Raw genomic sequence first — 18,833 nt, 5'->3', positions numbered from 1 at the left:
GTCTCCCGGTCTTAGTGTAGCATTGTGTAGTAGGTGTCCAGTGGCACAGTCCTGAGAGGGGTTCAGCTGCAGGCCAAGTTTAGCCCCAGCCTGTGCCCCTCTGGGGCCACCTGTTAACATTCAGCAAGCAATTCACAGATAATGTGTTTATAGTTGCCTCAAGAAGCCACGCCAGAAACTGCGGTCCACTGCCACCAGTGTGAGTCCTGGAGTTGGCTCAGCAAGGAGTACCAGACTCATCAAGTACACAAATGGATGTAGCTTGGGTAGGACTGTGAGTTGGGGGAAGTGGAGATTCAGGGAATCCTCTGGGCCGAGCAACCTGTTATCCAACTCGATAATGTCTCAGCTATGGCGGCGCTGCGTCCACACACTGGGAGGGTTGGGGGTGTGAGAGAGGAACAATGGATACCACCAGGACTTCTGCCTGGGAGAGAGTGTCGCCTCTGGCAAATGACAACTCACTGTCCCCTGTAAGTCCCTGGTGTCCTCCAAGCAGCTGACCCGGAGCTGGTGCTCAGAGCGAGCAGGTCCATTACCATGCAATTCTGCTCGCAGACTTGGCCCCTTTCAGAGGCGTCTGCAGCTGCCGGTTGTGCTGCCATAGCTTCTGACCCACTCAGTCTCTTGGGAGGGCAGCCTCACGTCTTCATCCTCTCCTACCTTCTACCATTGCAGGGTGATTTCTTATTTTTCTCCCTAGTTGTAATGCTTCTGTTCATCTAGATCCCAGGCAACTCTGCTTGCTGTTTGCTCCATGTTTCCATCACAACTTTGATTTGGTCGCAAGAGGAATGAACAAAGCCTCTATAATTTTTTTTCGTAAGAGCTAATTTTTAAACTGGTATCAAATATTAAAACAATGAAGATGTGACAAAACTCCATGAGACAAATTACAAACTGTGAAAAATGTAACAAATACAATAAATACTAAATAGGAAACTCTTATAAAAACAGAAAAAGGGTAAAAGGTAGGAACAAACGATTCATTAACAAAAAGTGGGGAAGGCTAATAAATCATAAAAACATGGTCAACTCCACTGATAATTAAAGAACTACAAATGAAAATGAAACACCATCTTTCACCTATCAGATCAACAAAGAATAAAAAATACCAGTGCCATCTAACTCAGTACCAGGACCCAGTAACGACACATGGAAAGCAGTAATCAAGGGATATTACTGGTTAACTATTATTTACTCTTTCATGGACAGTGCTTTGCTGGTCTTCTCTCAAGGATCTAATACAATGATTAGCAATCTCTACGTAGCTAGCGGGCAAAATCCAGCCAACAGCCTGTCTTTGTATGGCTCTAGTAGCTAAGGGTTTTTATAAAAAAACATTTGCAATCAATTGGATGTTAGGGAACACTAACATCGAACCTCAAAATTAAGTAACATATTATAACAACAAAAAAAAATCCATTCTTTCCCTTAGACTTTTATTACCAAAAAAGTATACACCATTATTATTATTTTTAATTTCATCAATAAAATAGTAGAAATTTATTTTCTATTTGCTATCTAAGTACCTATTTATTATATTCAATTTAACCTCTTGGCCCATACAAAGGTCAATTGGTACTATTGTTAAAAAGGAAACAATTACTGTTTTACCAATTCTAACTTTATATGTAATTTAAGAATGCTATTTTGTAGTATCATTTTTGAAATTCATATTTATTTGCCAAAGTTTTTTTTTAATTGTGATTACTGTTTTGCATTTTCAAAGGAAGCTCACATTTTTAGCCTGTTTGTTAAATTTCTTTTGTCGCAGTTGACTGTTACTAAAGCATTCCATTCTTGCAGTTTGTTTTTTGTGGGTGCCAAATTATGTGCAGTGCAGTGTTAAAAGATAATTCAGAACATCTGAATATATGCCTTAATAAGTACACAGTCCAGAAAGGCAAAAAAAGATATATACACTGCTAGAGAGAGCTTAAATCAGAGTAACTTTTCTGAGAGCATTCTGACATGTATTGAGAGTCTTAAGAACAGATTCTTTCCTCCAGCAAATCCACTTGTAAGAATTTATCTTAACAAAATAATTGGTAAGTGTTAAACCTTGATGTACAGAGATGTTTATAAAACCAAAAAACTAGAAAAACCTCTTCAGCAATAAGGGACTAAAGTACAAATATACTGATACAGTGTAATACTATACAGCCATTAAAAATGATCATGTAAAAAGTGATGATGTAATTGTGCATTTATTTAGTGATAAAAAAATCTATCAGAATATTTCATTAAGCACAGGAAGCAAATTACTAAATAGTATATACGAATGAACCAATTTTTCTTTAAAAATAAGACACCAAAACTTTCAATGATCACTTCTAGGAGGCAGTGTTTCATATTTTTCCTTTTTGTTAATCTATATATTCTAATTTTTATAGAGTAAAAAGAATATATGTATATATATGTAAATACATATGCATATTATATGTATCTGTTATTTTTGTAGATAGACGAAGAGAATAAAAATCTTAAATATGATTAAAATTGTTAACAATATTTCCTTTGGAATTGATTTGCATATCAGTTTATGTTACTTACCTGGTCTTTTATGGATACGGTCTTGTTGAAAGCATCAGCAAGTTCATACCTCTGAAGTACTAATAACAAGAATTTGTTGGGATCCATCAAAGATGCACCAATCTATGAAAGAAATACAGCATCATGGTTCTAGTGTATTAAATGAAGAAACATTAGGTTTATAGAAGATAATATAGTAGTCTCTTCCATTTCTATAATACCATATTTTAACAATGAGAAAAATTTAATAAACTTAAAAATAATTACAATATTTTCTCTTTTTACGATGAATCTAAGGAGAAGGGTTAAGACATAACTATCAGAAGTAATTTAAATAGGTACCTGAAGCATGATGATATCTTTGTCGTACATTTCTTCTCTGCACTTAACATCTTGGTAATAAAACACCTATAAAATAAAAGATAGGATGGAAGCTAAAAGAATTATTTTATTTTGAACAGAATTCTCAACAAAACCTATTCTTAAAACTTTCTCTGCACCAGAAAACTCAAGAACTCCTTAGTATTAAAAAAGTTGTTACTCTACAAATCATTTTAAGGGACTTATAAGCATAAAGTAAGATAATATGGCAAGAAAATACTTCAGAGTTAAAAATGCTCTAGTTATTACTCTCAACATGTGTAACAAAAATATTTCCTCTAAGTTTAAAATACCCACTTCAATAAAGTAAATCAATTTCTACAATCAATCATAATACCATTTTCCCCCCAAGGAGTACATTTACAAGACCAGAAGAAGAAAAAGCACTTCTTATTTGCTCTAAAACAGAAGGAAAAATTATAAAGTGGCCTTCAACTAAGTCAGGTGGTAGAAAGATTACAGGTTCCCAAGGGAGGTAATCTTCAGAAAAGATCTATCTTAATAGGCAGGTTTCTAGTAGTACTACCAGCTTTCACCTAATCTATCCACTCAATAGGATAAAAAATAGAACTTTCATTTCCGATTTTATACAAGAAAACAGAAAGCATATAGTCAGCAAAATCCAGGCACTTAAAGTAAAATTATATAAAAGAAAAAACAATCAGAAAATGAACACATTCATAAATGAATAATTGGCCTTGACATACCTGGCTAATGAGAGAAAGCCCATTTCTTCGCCACATCTCAGCAACAACCTGGGCAACCAATACCAGACAACGCAAAGGATATTCCACTAGAACCTCTACTTGAAAGTCCTCCTGAAATAGGGTGAAGTCAATTTCATTAATTCTTAGGTTTCGATGTGTCTCAAAATTATGGTACTATATACTCCTCATTTTTCAAATCTGTAAAATGGAAGGGCTTGAACTAGATGACTCTTAAGTCCCTGTGATTCAGATTTCAATGTAACATATATACACACACACACACACACACACACACACATATATATGTAAAATTAGTAAATGGGAATTATTCAGGTGGGTTTCAAAATGTTACTTTTCTTCCCACTAATCAACCAAGAGATGGTTGGAATAGGGTATAAGCAAATCCACATTTAAGAGAGAGTCACTTACAAAAGGCACAAATTCATGCAATCTTGAAACAGCACCCAACCTGCTTAAACGCACATGAAGACCTAAAGGTTAAAAAAAAAGAAGAAAAATGAGAAAGCAATAAACCCAGTTAATTTGTTGCCTAGTTTAATTCATCAAGTTTGGAAACTTGCTAGATTTAAATATACATTTTAGAAATGATAACTTAGAATGCAAACTTTTGATTTCTCATTTTGAAAGTGTTATTAACATATTTAAGATCCTACACTTTACGAGGTGTGCTTGTACATTATATAAAATATGTTGTCTCTCAAGATATGCTTATTCTGCTCTTAACCAAGCATCAAAAGAAATGAAAGCTTATCTAAGTATTTTTTTTATAAAAAAAGAAGCAACATAAAATCGCACGTCAATTATACCATTTACAAAAATTAAAAATGAACCAAAGACCTAAACACAGGAGCTAAAATTATAAAACTCTTACAAGAAAACATAGGAAAAAGGCTTCATGATATTAGATTTGACAATAATTTATTGGATATGTAACACCAAAGCACAAATCACCAAAGAAAAAATAAATTAACTACAACAAAATCAAAAACTTTTGCTCATAAAAGGACCCTATGAACAGAGTGAAAAGGCAACCCACAGGATGGGTGAACATATTTGTAAGTTGTGTATCTAATAAGCAGCTAAAACCTAGAAAATATAAAGAACTCCAACAACTCAACCACAACAAATACATCTGATTTAAAAAGACAAAGGAAAAAAAATACAAAAATAAAAAGACAAAGAACTTGAATAGACATTTCTCCAAAGAAGATATATACATGGTCTATAAGCACAGGAAAAGATGCTCAATATCACAAATAATTAGGGAAATGCAAATCAAAACCACAATGGAATACCATTTCATACTCGGGAAGGCTATTAAAAACACAAAAAATAACAGGTGTTGGTGAGGATATGGAGAAATTGGAATCTTTGTGCTTGATGGCAATGTAAAATGGTACAGCTGCTGATATGAATAACAGTATGGCAGTTCCTCAAAAAATTAAAAAGGAGAATTATCTTAAAATTCAGCAATTCCACTTACGGGTATATACCACAAAGAATTGAAAACAAGGGCTCAAACAGATATATCTACATTGTGTTCATACCAACATTATTCATAATAGCCAAAAGGTGGAAACAGAAGCATCCATTGGTGAATAAATGGATAAACAAAATGTGGTACATACATATTATGGAGTATTACTCGACTTTAAAAAGGAAGAAAATTTTGATACATATTACCATATGGATAACTTCTGAGAACATTATGCTAAGTGAAATAAGTCAGTTATAAAAGGATATGTGTATGATTTCACTTACATGAGGTACCTAGACTTGTCAAGTCATAGAGATAGGAAGTAGAATGGTGGTTGCCAGAGACTGCAAGAGTGGGGAATGAGGAGTTGTGTCAAATAGGTACAGAATTTCAATTTGGGAAGATGAAAAAAATTCTGGAGGTGGATGGTAGTAATACTGCACAATAACAATGTACTTAATGTCACAAAAACTGTACACTTAAAATAGTTAAAATGGTAAATTTTCTGTTATGTATACTTTACCACAATTAAAATATAAATACATATATTTCCATAAAATTGCTAAAAAAAAAAATTTTGACAGGACCAATTTACATGAAAATGCAAATCAAAAAATGATTAAAGAAAATCTATTATTTTTTTCTTTCAGTGGTGAATGAAACAGTGACATACAACATGCTGAAAATCATGCAGAAAAGAGTAAAAATCAGCAGCAAGATTTTACTATAATTAAATTTGAGTCGAAGAGGAGTAACCAAGTTAGTCTTTAAGTGTGTATTATAAGAATCCATTACTTGACCCAGATAAAAAGACCCGGGTAAATCAGCATCCTTAGATGTTCTGGTGACAGCTCTTAACTGCAGGATCTGAGTATGTCCGTACATATTGAGCACACAACAAAAATAGAAATGATTCTACTACTCTAACATCTAGAAAACAAAGTTAATAGAAACAGGCAAAACATAAACACTCACCAGCAAGAGTCCTAGAGAGTGGCAGATGTATGCTTACAAGATCTTCAGATACTCTGTAGGACTTAGTTTCCAAAGTATGACCACATAATTGTACTACTATCTTGCTACTAGACATAAAACTTGTACTACACCTCATCACAGCTTTGTGACATTCCTTATAAGCCACTAGTAAGAGTTCTTCCTAAAAGGAAAATAAAAATGTGAATAAATTGACAAATTATCTACTTTACTGCCTCATTCAGTAAATACTAAATATAAGCACGAAATTGTTATATGTATTACTAGGGCTACTTCTACAGGATCTGCAAACCAGTAGGAAATACCAGACTATCAAAAAGACAGACAGACGGATGGACAGACAGACACACACAAACACAATCAAAGTGAAAAATTGCAAGTACCACGTAAATAATAGAAATTACTCTAAGAGGGAAAAAAAAAAAAAGAATCACAAATAACTGAGAAGACATTTGTGAAAGCAACTTTTGACTGGGGTCTAAAGAATATGCAGAATTTAAGTGGGGAAAATATAAGGAAATGGTGGCACTGTAAACAAAGATAAAGAAATAAAGGGAAGTACAACTCCTGTTCAGGCAGTGGAGAGGAATAAAATCAGATAAATCAAAAGGTTTATGGATGAGATTAATGCACAATTAAACTAGAAGCATGCCTTGACATTGGCATGTGAATACATTGATAGTGTCTCAATGCACTTCTTCAGGGTGTCACTGATGATGACAGAGTAGAGAGGGTAATATTAGGAACCAAGGAAACCAATAAGATTACCACAAAGTCGAAGTGTAAGGTGATAAAAGTCTTAACTAGAGTAGGGGAAGTCAGGGCAAAAAAGAATGAACCCATAGGAAATAAGAGGATTATTGAAAAAAATTTAGGATAAGAAAGATCCAAATCTGCGTGAGTGTGGCAGGAAGGGAGGAGTCAAAGGTCACTTTTTAAGACAGTGTTTATCATACTGATTTTATCTTGAAAAAGTAATGCTGTCTTAGAAATCTGCACATAATTAAAGGGTTTGAGAAGTTGTGTCTTAAAAAATTCCTGCTTGATTTTGTTCAACCTAGCATTTCCCAATCTTATATGAACATAGAACTTATTTTCCTATCCAAAGATCTGTTAAAATTTAACAGAGAATGTAATGACTCTGAGACTTCCTATATGGATGTATGCATGAATCAGAGTATCATTAATAAAACAAGGGAAGTCAAGAAGAGAAAATGCAAGTTGGAAGTAGAAGGAAATGATGACAAATCAATTTTATATATTCTGAGTTTGAAATATAAGTGTAAGATCTAAGCTAGAAAGTCTAGCACACAAACAAAAGTGATATTATAGCTTGGGACAGTCATCTCTATGAAGTTTTAATTGAGGTGGCAGAAATAAAAGATCTGTAAGAAAGAGAAGAGTATATTGGGGATGTCTCATTTAGTAGGCAAAAGGAATTGGGAGGAAAGTGGCAATCACTATTGTGAAATGAATAGTCACAATAGAAATCCTAGGATAATACAGGTTTGTGAAAATCAGAAGGAAAGAAAATTTCAAAAAGGTTAAGATATTCAACAAAATACAATGCTACAGACATTTTTTTACAGAAGATTGGTACTTAGAGAAGACCTCTGAATTTGGTTACTAAATAGATCCTTTGAAATTCAAAAAGCAGTTCCTGTCAATTGATAAGTGCGGACTCCAGACTCTAAAGAGGTTTTAAAAGCTAAAGAGTAACAATAGTAAATAAAGAAGGTTTGGAAGATGTAAAGATAAACAACAGACACTCTGCCCTCACTTCCAACAATTATGTATGTCCTCCAGAAGAATGAGGGGAGCCAAAAAATATGTGCTGTGGCTAGTTGCTGGACAATATTTCCTGTCCTTATTGTTCTTTAAAGCTACTGTGCTACATTAAGGTCTTTTGTGTCTGTGAGTAAGACTGCCACTCTGAACCTGTGACATACTGCTGGTGATGGAATAAAGCAAAAAAGAGAGAGAATACAGTTCACAGAAGCAGTACAGACAAGTAGGGGGCTTTTATTCTTGTTTTCAAAGATAAGGGAGTCCTGTGTATTTATAGACAGATGAATGAAAGAGTGGGAAACACCAGAAAAGACAACTGAGGAGGCAACTCCAATAAGTAATATGGATTGAGACAAAGCGCCTAGGTAGAGACATTAGTTTCAGAAAGAAAAAGATGAAAAGAAAGAGACCAATGATGAAGATATGGAGAAACTTAGTGAAAAGACTATGGTGAGAGGTAGAGAGAAACTGGAGAAGAGGAAAAAATTTGACTCAGATAATGTCAATTTTCTCAGAATAGAATATTCACAAAAGAGAATCTAGAGTAGGTAGGATTGTGTGTTTAAAGAGAGTTATGCTCTAAAACTAATCCTTAAGGAAATACATTGGTTCTATATTTTGAAATTAATTTTAATGGTTTAACATATAACAAAGCACTTAATTGAATAAATAACCACCCCTCTCCATTGCTGGAATATTTAAAAATCTATGTGGTCCTAATTTTCATATTATTTATATTTATGTCCAAGGAAATAATACATACATAAATAAATAAATGTGTTATATTATTTAAACCCCTATATTCCCAAAGGTAAATTAAACTACCATAGAGCATATTTTCGAATTAAGTGTGAAAAACTATATTTTTCTCCTAAATTTATTGAGACAAATTCAAATATATAAGAAACTACTTAAGGAATAAAACTTCACATCAAGAAAGTTGCAACATAAAACTACATTATTAACTATAAGAGCACTTTAAAAGGCACTGCCCCTACTAAAACTTTTACTTACATCACAAGCACACCACTCTTGAAACATGAGTAAAATATTCTTCAATTGCATCTGTATAGCAATAGCAGCCTCCCAGTCAGGATCCACTTCTATGTGTTGCCCAACCTGCCTTCTAATTTCTTCCATTCCCTGCAAAAAAAGAGTGGGCACATATGGGCACTTTCTTTGCTCCTCCACTGGTAAAATATATAAAAAATTGTCAAGATTCACACACATATATGCACAGCTTTTTAACATGGCTGTTATACTAGTCAGAATGCATGGGTTCAAATCCCAGCTCTGTCATTTTCTCACTGTGTGTCTCTGGTCAAATTATTGCTAAGCTGCAATTCCTTTATATGTATAAAGGGGAATAGTAATAGTAAGTATCTCATAAGATTGCTATGAGGCTCAAGAGATAATGCATGATAATGCATGCTTACTACAGTATCACATGGTAAGCAATCAATAACATTAATAACAATAGCCATACTTAACTAAGGTAGATAGAAAGATCTATTAAAGCAGGATCAGGCAGTTTTTAAATTTTATTTCCACTTTGCTAGATATATCTTTCTTCAAATAAAATCCACAATTTGCTAAAAAAAAATTAAAGACTGGGGGTTACATTTTTAAAAATAAATATATCTTACTGATAAACAGAAGAACTATATCATACCTGCATACAGGTAAGAATCTTCAAAAAAGATCGAAAACCTTCAAGAAACTGCATTCTTAATCTTTCCGTCCATACTGTGGGCTTGCTGATCAGGATATACCTATAATTTTAAGAGACAAAGAAATATTTTACTTATTTTGAGATAATTTTAAGGTTCTCAAGGGCTATAAACAATGTTAATGCATCAAAATTAGAGATTCTAATTTCTTACAATAATTAGAAGCTCTGGGAAGAGCTAGAATTATACCAGTAAAATGTGAACTCTCTAAAAGAGGCAGAAGTCAAAACTAAGCTTGACTTCCCTACTCAGTAGTTAGTCTGATTAAGTGAACCTAGAAGCAACTTAGCCTGTCACAATTGGATAACCATAGTACAGATTTTCTACGACTTTGCCCAAAGGGCCAGCTGAAATACCTTCAGCCTCAAAACTGCATATGTCATACAGCTGAAACTTATTGGATTTCGTTAACCAATGTCACCATAAAAAGAATTAATTAATTAATTTTAAAAAACTGCATATGCAGGATGTATGCTGTTTCTATAAACCAACTCTTTCAGAATATTTTATAAACTATAAAATATTTATTGTACACTAAAATTATACATTTTTCCCCTCAAAGGCGTGCAGGCATGAGAATTCTAGAAAATTTGCAACGCGTAAAGTAGTTTGGTCTTAAGAAGACTCAATCCCTTTGTTGTTGCTGCTGTGTGTGCAATGGCCAGAGATTTGTAAATGACTACACTGATAATTTAAATACTGCCATTTGCCTTACTGTTGAATTGTACACCTGAAACTTACTGAATTTCGTTAACCAATGTCTCTATAATATAATATATAACTATAAATAAATAAATACTGCCACTTGGAGTTTTGTGTATTTTGTTTGTCTGTTTTGCATAACATGTAATTTATGTATAATTTATGACTCCCACTGGCTAAATGCTGACTTACTACAGAATTCAGTCACCATTTCTACTTGTACTAAAGATGCGATAAAACAATTTGCAGAATTTTAATTTATATGTCAAAATCATATTTAGAAATTGAGGAATTTGAAACGGTCTGGAAGCATTTTCCTCAGTAATATCAAGGATCCAATGCATACTTCTAGAAATCAAATGTATTTTTTAAATATATTTCTAGGTTGGTTTGGAAGCCTATTTGTTTCTACCTCTCTATACTCTGCATGCTCAGTAGAGGAAGTAGACAAAATTAGATTGATTTTTGTTCCTCTAAGTGCTAGAAATAAATAATTATATATATCTTGGAGCTCTTTATTTTAAATAACAAACAAAATGAAATATATTTCATCCTAATATATTCTTAAAAGAAAATAATTTTAAGTTTATGTTTTATTGAAGAATTGCTATCATAACCCTTATAATATTCACTATCGATTTCTAAAATAAATAGAAATTTATTTCCTTTTAGGTCCAACAATCTCAAATGTGATCTATCATGTGATTCCCACTTTAGTTTAAAAGGAAACTCCATTCTCTGCAGGGACAAAAACTTAAGAAATCCCTGATGAATATAAATAACTTGGTTTATATGTACGAAAAAGGGAGTTAAAAAATAATTCAAACCAAGCAGATTATCTGAAATGATGCACAAAGAGACTATCTATACAAGAACAAAAGAACCAAAGTGCATGAGTGGAAGTGAGTGGAAGACGTTGTAATTATGATGGAGATTCATTTAGTGACTCCAAGAGACCCTAAGTTCCTCAGTGCCTTCTTTATTAACTTGGTTTTAACTCTATAAGAAGCCTCTGCTTAAAACACTTATTGACATTAGACAGTTTACAGTTCTTTGTACTTCTTTTCATTATAAAGAGAATCCTATCTAATCAAAAAGATCAGAAGTTTATTTATAAGACAGAACAAATAAGTACACTGTATTTAATAGGTACCCTCACCTTTTGTCTCCAATGACTTACTTTAGATCACATATTACAGCATATACTCTTCCCAATTTGTCCTGGCTATAACCCTGGAAGTTGAATTTGTTGTTCCTATCCAAGTACTCAGGCAAAACTTCTAGCAGAGTTTCAGTAATGACAGAAATAACATTCTGCTCTTCAATAAGATGTCGAGCCTGTACAGTATTTCAAGAATATTGTCTTTAGTTTTAACTCATTATAGTATTAACTTACAATATTCGTTCATTCAGTTGGTCAGTAAGTAATTTCTAATATGTTTACTGAACATCACAGTCCTCATTTTCACAGAAAAGCAATTTCTGAGAAATTATTTTCTAGTAAAAATTCCTTATACCTCAGTAACTAGAAAACATCTGACTGGACACCCCAAGCCTATTACACAGATTATCTACAATGTTTGCCTTCAGTAAGCACACAATGAGCAAAAGTAGAACAAACATAGATATACTTCATGACTTCTATAACATTATTATTTATTCTTGCACCTTCCCCTCACTCCCAATCCAATGTCTCTTCCCCATCCTTTTCTCTGGACTTGGAAACAGGAAAGCAGAAATAGTTAGCCAAACTGTCCAGAAGAAATTGGAAAAGTATACAAAACAACAACAAAACACAGAATCCTCCACTCTCCTCCCAACAACAACAACAACAAAACAGAATCCTCCACTTTCCTCCCATCCCCATGCAGCACCATATCTCACGCAAATGCTTGACAGTCATACTCTCTTGCTGCTTTGTTTCACCTTAATCTATCTACTCCGCCACACACACACACACACACACACACACACCCCCTCTCCCACCTACCCCCCCACCACGAACCAAAAACTAAAGAACAAAAAATCGTAAAAAAATTATTTTGGTATTGAAAAGGCCCTGTTCTTCCTAAATTACTCTAGAAACTGAGAAACCAGCTCTGGAATTCACTTGCGGGGATCAGAACTTTAGGACAAAGGTAGTGCCAATCATTCCCAATTCATAAGTTATCTAGTCTTGGGATACCACTAATGTATCATTCACACGCAGATACTACTTAAGTATTATTCAACTTCCCAAATGGAATTAGCCCAACATAGTGATTCTGACATTATTTTGATTCAATACTAAGCAAAATACTTAAAAAGCAAAACAAGTTTTACTTAGAAAGATTACAAAAAAATTATTAATACATACCAGTGTAGGAACAGTAAACATCTGAACAGAGAGTGCAGTTACAGAGATACTTCTGTCATGATCATCACTGATATATTCTTTCTGCAACTGCTTATAATACTGAAAGATATAATAAATAGAGAATCAATTATAAATGACTACTGAAAACTTAAAATCTCAATTTTAACAGCTGCTGCAAATTTGTTTCTATGTATAAGATGAAAAGTGTTATAATTTCCAGTTCTTAAGGGAAATAATATGGTCAACAAAAATATTTTAGAAAGAGAATAATGAACAAAAGACCAAACATGAACTCAGCTATCCAATCTAGTAGATCTGTAAGTGAGAAGTACAAAAAAACCAAAATGTACAAAACACACAAACAAGCAAAAGTGAGAGGACTGAAATGGTGCAGTTATATCCTTTCTCCAAACAGAATCTGGGGCAATCATTAGCAAATTCTATCCCAACGATATAGGGCAGGGACTATATTCCAAGTATTTAAAAATTGATGACTAAGAAAACCAAGCAGTCAGATTCAATCCAGCCTTAAACAGAATAGATCCTGGCTGTACATAACTTCTTATCCATATTGGTGAATACCAGTTGAAAATCAACTCTGACATGTTGGGAGAACAAAAATAATACATTCAGTCATATATCAAGCACAGTGCTGGATCCTTAAGCTATGTATTTAATTTTATCCACCGGAATTACCACAAAGTTTAAGAGGTAACCATAGTATACAGAAAAATATCATTTTAGTAAGGAGAACAGATTTTGTATATGAAAAAAATTTCATTTCAGATCCTACATATAATCCAATATTACACCTCTTTGAAGTTTTAAAATAGAGTTGACAACTTGATTTGTCATCACCTTTCAAGAAACCACATATCTTATTTACTTTTAACAAACTACTTCTAAAATCCAGGGAGTGCAGGTATCTTATGCCACAGTATCATATGCCTTCAATAATCACTATGTCACTCTCTGCTTCCAGTTCTATCCTGGGTCCTACCTTTGTACTGTCTTCAGTTTTACAAAAACTGCGTGCAACTCAAAATCAGAGAAAACCAACAAATACTTATTGAATATACTATATAAGGCAAAGTGGGAGATTCAAAGAAGTCCCTGTTCTATGTAATCTTGCAAACTAACTTGATAGACAGAAAATATATAACAATGTAAAGAATACACAATAGATCAATAAAACAATATATAAAAGCTCTAAGTTTTATCTTTACGTTTCAGCCTCAGTTTAGTATAACTCTTGACAATCTAATTCCTGCCTCCCTTTAGTATTTATATATGTTCTTTTTCCCTGCTATGCCTTTCTACTAGTCACTTCTACTCTTGTAATAATTTTACTAACAGGAAAATAATTAGGAAGAATGAATAAATGTGATATCCTATTGCTCTATCTAGACAAATAATAGGTCATTTTTAACCTATCTCCTCTTCCAGACCACTGTTTCCTACTACTGAATGCGAAAATAAAAGAATGTTTGACAAAGAAATGAATCATAAAATTAAATTCTTGACTCAAAATTATCCTTGTTGTTTCATTACTTCATTTACAAAAACATTTTCTATTTTGGTTTGTTGATATCTACTTATAAAAAACAATTACCTTCACAAATTCCATAGCAAAGAATTTTTTGTATTCCAGCTCCATAAAAAAACTGCTGAAGATCAATTCGTGAAGGATCTTACGGGCACCTATAGATCATTTTGGGGGGAAGACGGGAGTATCATCAAGGCAAAACAAACAAACAAACAAACAAACATTACAGTGATTACAAGTGGCCGAATATTATAAAAATATTTCACATGCTGGTAGACCTCAAGGACTCAAATATGAGTAGCATTTATTACCTTAATATTTAATATAATATAAAATACATATATATGGTCTTTTTCCCTTTTTCTGTGCCCCATCACCACTTTATCTTATTTCTTTCTACTTCTCTCAACCTTCCTTTAATCCTTTTCATTCCAGTTCACTCAAAACTACTCTTACTCTGTATCTTCCCTTTTCCATCTCCTTTAGCCTTCCTTTCATCTTTTACTTTTTGTTCTTTGTTTAGATTTTAAAAATGAAAATTAGCATAGCTTTAAGGGTACTATTACATTAATACATATATATATGTATGTAAGTATATAAAATATATATGTGTATATATATACTCTTTTTACCTGCCCTGACTAAATGAAAAGGAACTGTAATTAAAAAGGCAATACCCCTGGTTTTAACACAGAAGAATACATATTGATTGGCTAACCTTACCTTAAAATATAATCAAGATCGCTGACTTAATAAACAAAGGAGATTATGACTCTACTTTAAGGTCATAATCTCCCTTTGCTTAATGGCAAGCAGCATTAGCAAATATCTACCTACCTTTATAAAGCTTGGCATCCCAAAGCATTAACCTGCTTATGAGACAGGGATTCTCAGAGCCAGGTTCTTCTCTAAGGCATGCTTGGCAAAAGATCTGTCGAAAGTCGCCTATAAAAAAATGAAGCCACATAATTTTTATTCTTATAATTTCTCCTAAAAGTATGTTTTCTATAACATATAAGAAGAATTAACATTAATCTTCCCACACTTGATGTCAAGAATAATTCTGTCAACATCAGAGTCAAAAGCCAATATTATTTACAGCACTTGAAATACACTCCTGAAAATTAATCAAAAGGTATAAACCAGAAAAAGAGAGAAATCTTATTTTATATGCAATGACATTTAAAAAATTTTTTTTAAAAAGCATTTTATGAGAAATAAGAAAAACAGGCTATATGCTTACTTGAATAGCTCATAATTTTGTTCATCCAGGAGCCAAGACGCAAAGCAAATTTCTGATGAGCCATAACCTCAGAATGTAATACTTCTACATGAAGTGGATGTTGAGAGACATTTTCTGAATGACTCTATAAATGAAAGTATATTTAAAAAAACAAAAACAAAAAACCTTGCAATTCCAAATCTCTGGCTCTACATGCCTCAATCCTATCTTTACTTAGTATGTCAAACCACTTCAACAATGTAGTTATTCTACCTAGGCTCTAATAATGTGCATTTTTCTTAAATTTTCTCTGTCCCTAATCCAGAAAATTACCTTTATGTCTTCCTTTGCTTCCTGGCAAGCAGAAAAAGCACCTGCTTTAACAGCTCGACGACCCTAATTATAGACAAACATGAGAATTAAGTAGTAGAATGACAATCCCAATCAATAAGTAACATATAGCCCAGAGACCTAATCAGCTCTTAATTATTAATCATTTGTCGATTACCTAAAAGTCAAAAGTTGGGAAATACCTGGAAAATAAACAAATGTTTAACACCTATATGTAGCTTCAGAACATTCAATACCACTAGCAGAGAATTTCTATACTTTAAGATTTTGGATTTCCTGCCTGATAATAACAACTTAGGTTTACTAAGCGCCTGCTATATGTTTTAAATACTTCTCATGAACGAACCTAAAGTTCCTCAGCACTTGTTCTATAACACACTTGAGGTCCACTAGTGGGTCAGAGGTGTGGCCAGGATATTGATTCCTCAAGCCTTAGGATCACAATATTAATTACTAACACCATACTGCTTCTTCCACTATACTATATTCCTCTCAAGAACAGAAGTAGGTTAAATATTCCTTCTATATACCTAGGAACACATTTTGCTTTGGATGGATATTAAATAAAAGCTGAGCCATAAATCAATAATATTCTAAAAATAGTTTTAATAATGTTAAAACCTCAGATATGATAAACTTTTCGTAATTCATGCATTTATTCATTTATTCAATAAATAATTACAGACACAGACTAAAGTTGAGCTGACATTCTTAATCATTCTTTGCCAAATACATTAACTTTCTAATTATTTAGAATAAAAGAGGAAAGTTATAGTTATCTACAACTATGATATACGCCAGAAAAATCAAGTTTTAACCAATTTACCTAGGCTATAATGAATAAGTAAAGAGGACGGCTGGACCTAACACAATACTAAGGCACTTAGCAAGGGCTCTGTTAACATCTGACTTCCAGGAAGTTGATGTAAGACAGCACAACAAATCAAGTGAAGCTCACAAACCTCTTTATCTATGGCAGTAGTGTGCAACTGGGCCTCTGCAAGCTCACAGTCAAGAGCTCTTTGTAGACTGTATATGACATGGTCATATGAATGGTGTTCATCATTAAAAAGGACACAATAGTATCTTTCATTTTTCTCCCTATTTAAAAAAAAGATATACACTTAGACACTGCAATAAATAAACAAAGGAAAATGTGAAAAATAGGCTAAAATAATATAAGACCTATACTGAAGCAGCACTGTGTATTTTCTTACATATAAGAAAATACCAATGTAATACTGAAATAGGAAATTATTTTAAGTGATATAGTGCCATGAAATTTTAAAAACCCTGATAAAAGTATTAGCTTTTCTATGTTTTTCCCCTTATTTTAAGAATTACTTCTAGATGTAAATTATTACTCTCAATTTACTGACAGGATGTTTCTAATACTATGCTTAACTCTTGCTAATCTCCAAACATTTTTGGGGTCTTGTTCTAAATAATTTATAAGGACCTAGCAGCCACTTATCCTAGTAGGGAACTAATTGCCCAGTTCAATATTGGCCTGGACCTACTTCAAGGTTTTCCAGAACATTGTGTCTTTAGCTCACATGTGTCTTTATGACAAAGGGACATAGGCCTCAGACTCAGAACCTTCAAGCGGGCAATGAAAAATAGTAAGATTTTATTAACCGTTAGTTTTTATTGAATTTAAAAATTACCTTTATGTCTTCTTTGTTTTATCTTATATTTCTGGTTTTATAGTGCATGTAAGTTTTTTTAAAAGTGTCTAAATTTAGAGGGCCAGAACTACCATTTAACTGAGGGACCTTATAAACACGTAGGTCACTTAAGCTTTTAATCTTATTGAGATGACAGTGTGTCTTCCATCTTTAAGAAGAGTATAATATCTACATTTGAAAGTAGAGTGAGGATCTTATAAAATATGTGAAAACAGCTGTCATGGGCTACACAAATTTAGGTGTTATTATCAAACAGTTTATGATATGCTTTTATAATAAAATTATTGATCCTCATATAACTGTAAGAGGCAGATTTTCTTGGGTCTCCTTTAGCTTAGGATAAAGAAGCTCAAAAAGACTTCTCCAATGCCACGAGAAAGACTAGAATTCAGATCTGTGAATCTGAAGTCCAATGTTGCCTACATACACAGGCACAATCAAGCAAATCTCTCTTTTTAGATAGGCAGATTGCTAACCAAATTATGTTACCGACACAATGTTTCTTAAAGGATTTAACTGATGTTATCACGTATTTGAAATTAAAACCTTTGTGGACACAATCATTGATGACCTTTATTTCCCCAAGCAGTTTGACCCAGCAAGAGTCAAAACAACACATTTAATGTCTTCATAAACTGAATGTCTTAATTCTCTCTCCTTCTAAAATAAAACCAAAAAACCCAGTAAACTCAAAGAAAAATGGTATTTATATTGCTGATGCAATTTTGTGACCTAAGGTTACACTGATAAAAAAAAATTCCCACAAGACCCAAACTGTATCTTCATATGAGGTCTGGAATTCCCTTTTGCATTTGTAAGTTAAGAGCAAATATTGTGGTCATTCAAAGACTTATTCACGACTGTTAGGAATTGCTGGGTTTTGGCTTAAAAGTGTTAAATACCTCCAACTGAAATAATCCTAGATATGAAAGCACAGGGCAAAGGGCTATCTCCTCGTTTCCACCATCAAACTTTTATCATAAAGACCTGGGCTAAAGACACACTGTTCTGGAGAACCTCAAAGTTGGTCCAGGCCAGTATTGAACTGGGCAATTAGTTCCCTACTGGCATAAGTGGCTGTTAGGTCCTTATAAATTATTTAGAACAAGACATCAAAAATGTTTTTTTCTTAAAAATCAGAAGCTCCAGATTATGCTCTTTTGGCTTAACTTCTGTATAGTGCCTAGAAGAGTATCTCATATAAATGGACATTTTGGAAGTATTTCCAAGAGATAATTCTCTATAAAATTTTCATAATGATAATAAATTAAGCAGTAAATAACAACAAAAAACATTTTTCCAAAACTTATTTTGCAATATAAACAATCACTGCTAA

The 18,833-nt window shown here is 33.0% G+C and overlaps 1 protein-coding gene across 2 annotated transcripts in view; it reads right to left on the bottom strand.

Annotated features, from left to right (window-relative positions):
- The window catches only part of UBR1 (ubiquitin protein ligase E3 component n-recognin 1), a 104,812-nt gene that overhangs the window by 55,925 nt on the left and 30,054 nt on the right, over positions 1 to 18,833 (bottom strand). For both annotated transcript variants that reach the window (XM_025038754.1, XM_006920448.3), the window contains 14 exons: positions 16,772 to 16,910; positions 15,792 to 15,854; positions 15,480 to 15,603; positions 15,074 to 15,181; positions 14,303 to 14,391; positions 12,691 to 12,789; positions 11,515 to 11,672; positions 9,575 to 9,674; positions 8,917 to 9,045; positions 6,097 to 6,277; positions 4,053 to 4,114; positions 3,624 to 3,734; positions 2,878 to 2,943; positions 2,557 to 2,658 (listed from right to left, as the gene is read on the bottom strand). In XM_025038754.1, coding sequence (XP_024894522.1) covers positions 2,557 to 2,658; positions 2,878 to 2,943; positions 3,624 to 3,734; positions 4,053 to 4,114; positions 6,097 to 6,277; positions 8,917 to 9,045; positions 9,575 to 9,674; positions 11,515 to 11,672; positions 12,691 to 12,789; positions 14,303 to 14,391; positions 15,074 to 15,181; positions 15,480 to 15,603; positions 15,792 to 15,854; positions 16,772 to 16,910 — 1,531 coding nt within the window. The remainder of the gene's footprint in view (positions 1 to 2,556; positions 2,659 to 2,877; positions 2,944 to 3,623; positions 3,735 to 4,052; positions 4,115 to 6,096; positions 6,278 to 8,916; positions 9,046 to 9,574; positions 9,675 to 11,514; positions 11,673 to 12,690; positions 12,790 to 14,302; positions 14,392 to 15,073; positions 15,182 to 15,479; positions 15,604 to 15,791; positions 15,855 to 16,771; positions 16,911 to 18,833) is intronic.

The sequence above is a fragment of the Pteropus alecto genome, unplaced genomic scaffold (assembly GCF_000325575.1).
Source record: "Pteropus alecto unplaced genomic scaffold, ASM32557v1 scaffold86, whole genome shotgun sequence".
Lineage (NCBI taxonomy): Eukaryota > Metazoa > Chordata > Mammalia > Chiroptera > Pteropodidae > Pteropus > Pteropus alecto.
Note: the sequence above shows the minus strand (reverse complement) of the source record. Positions and strands in the feature narration are given on the sequence as shown.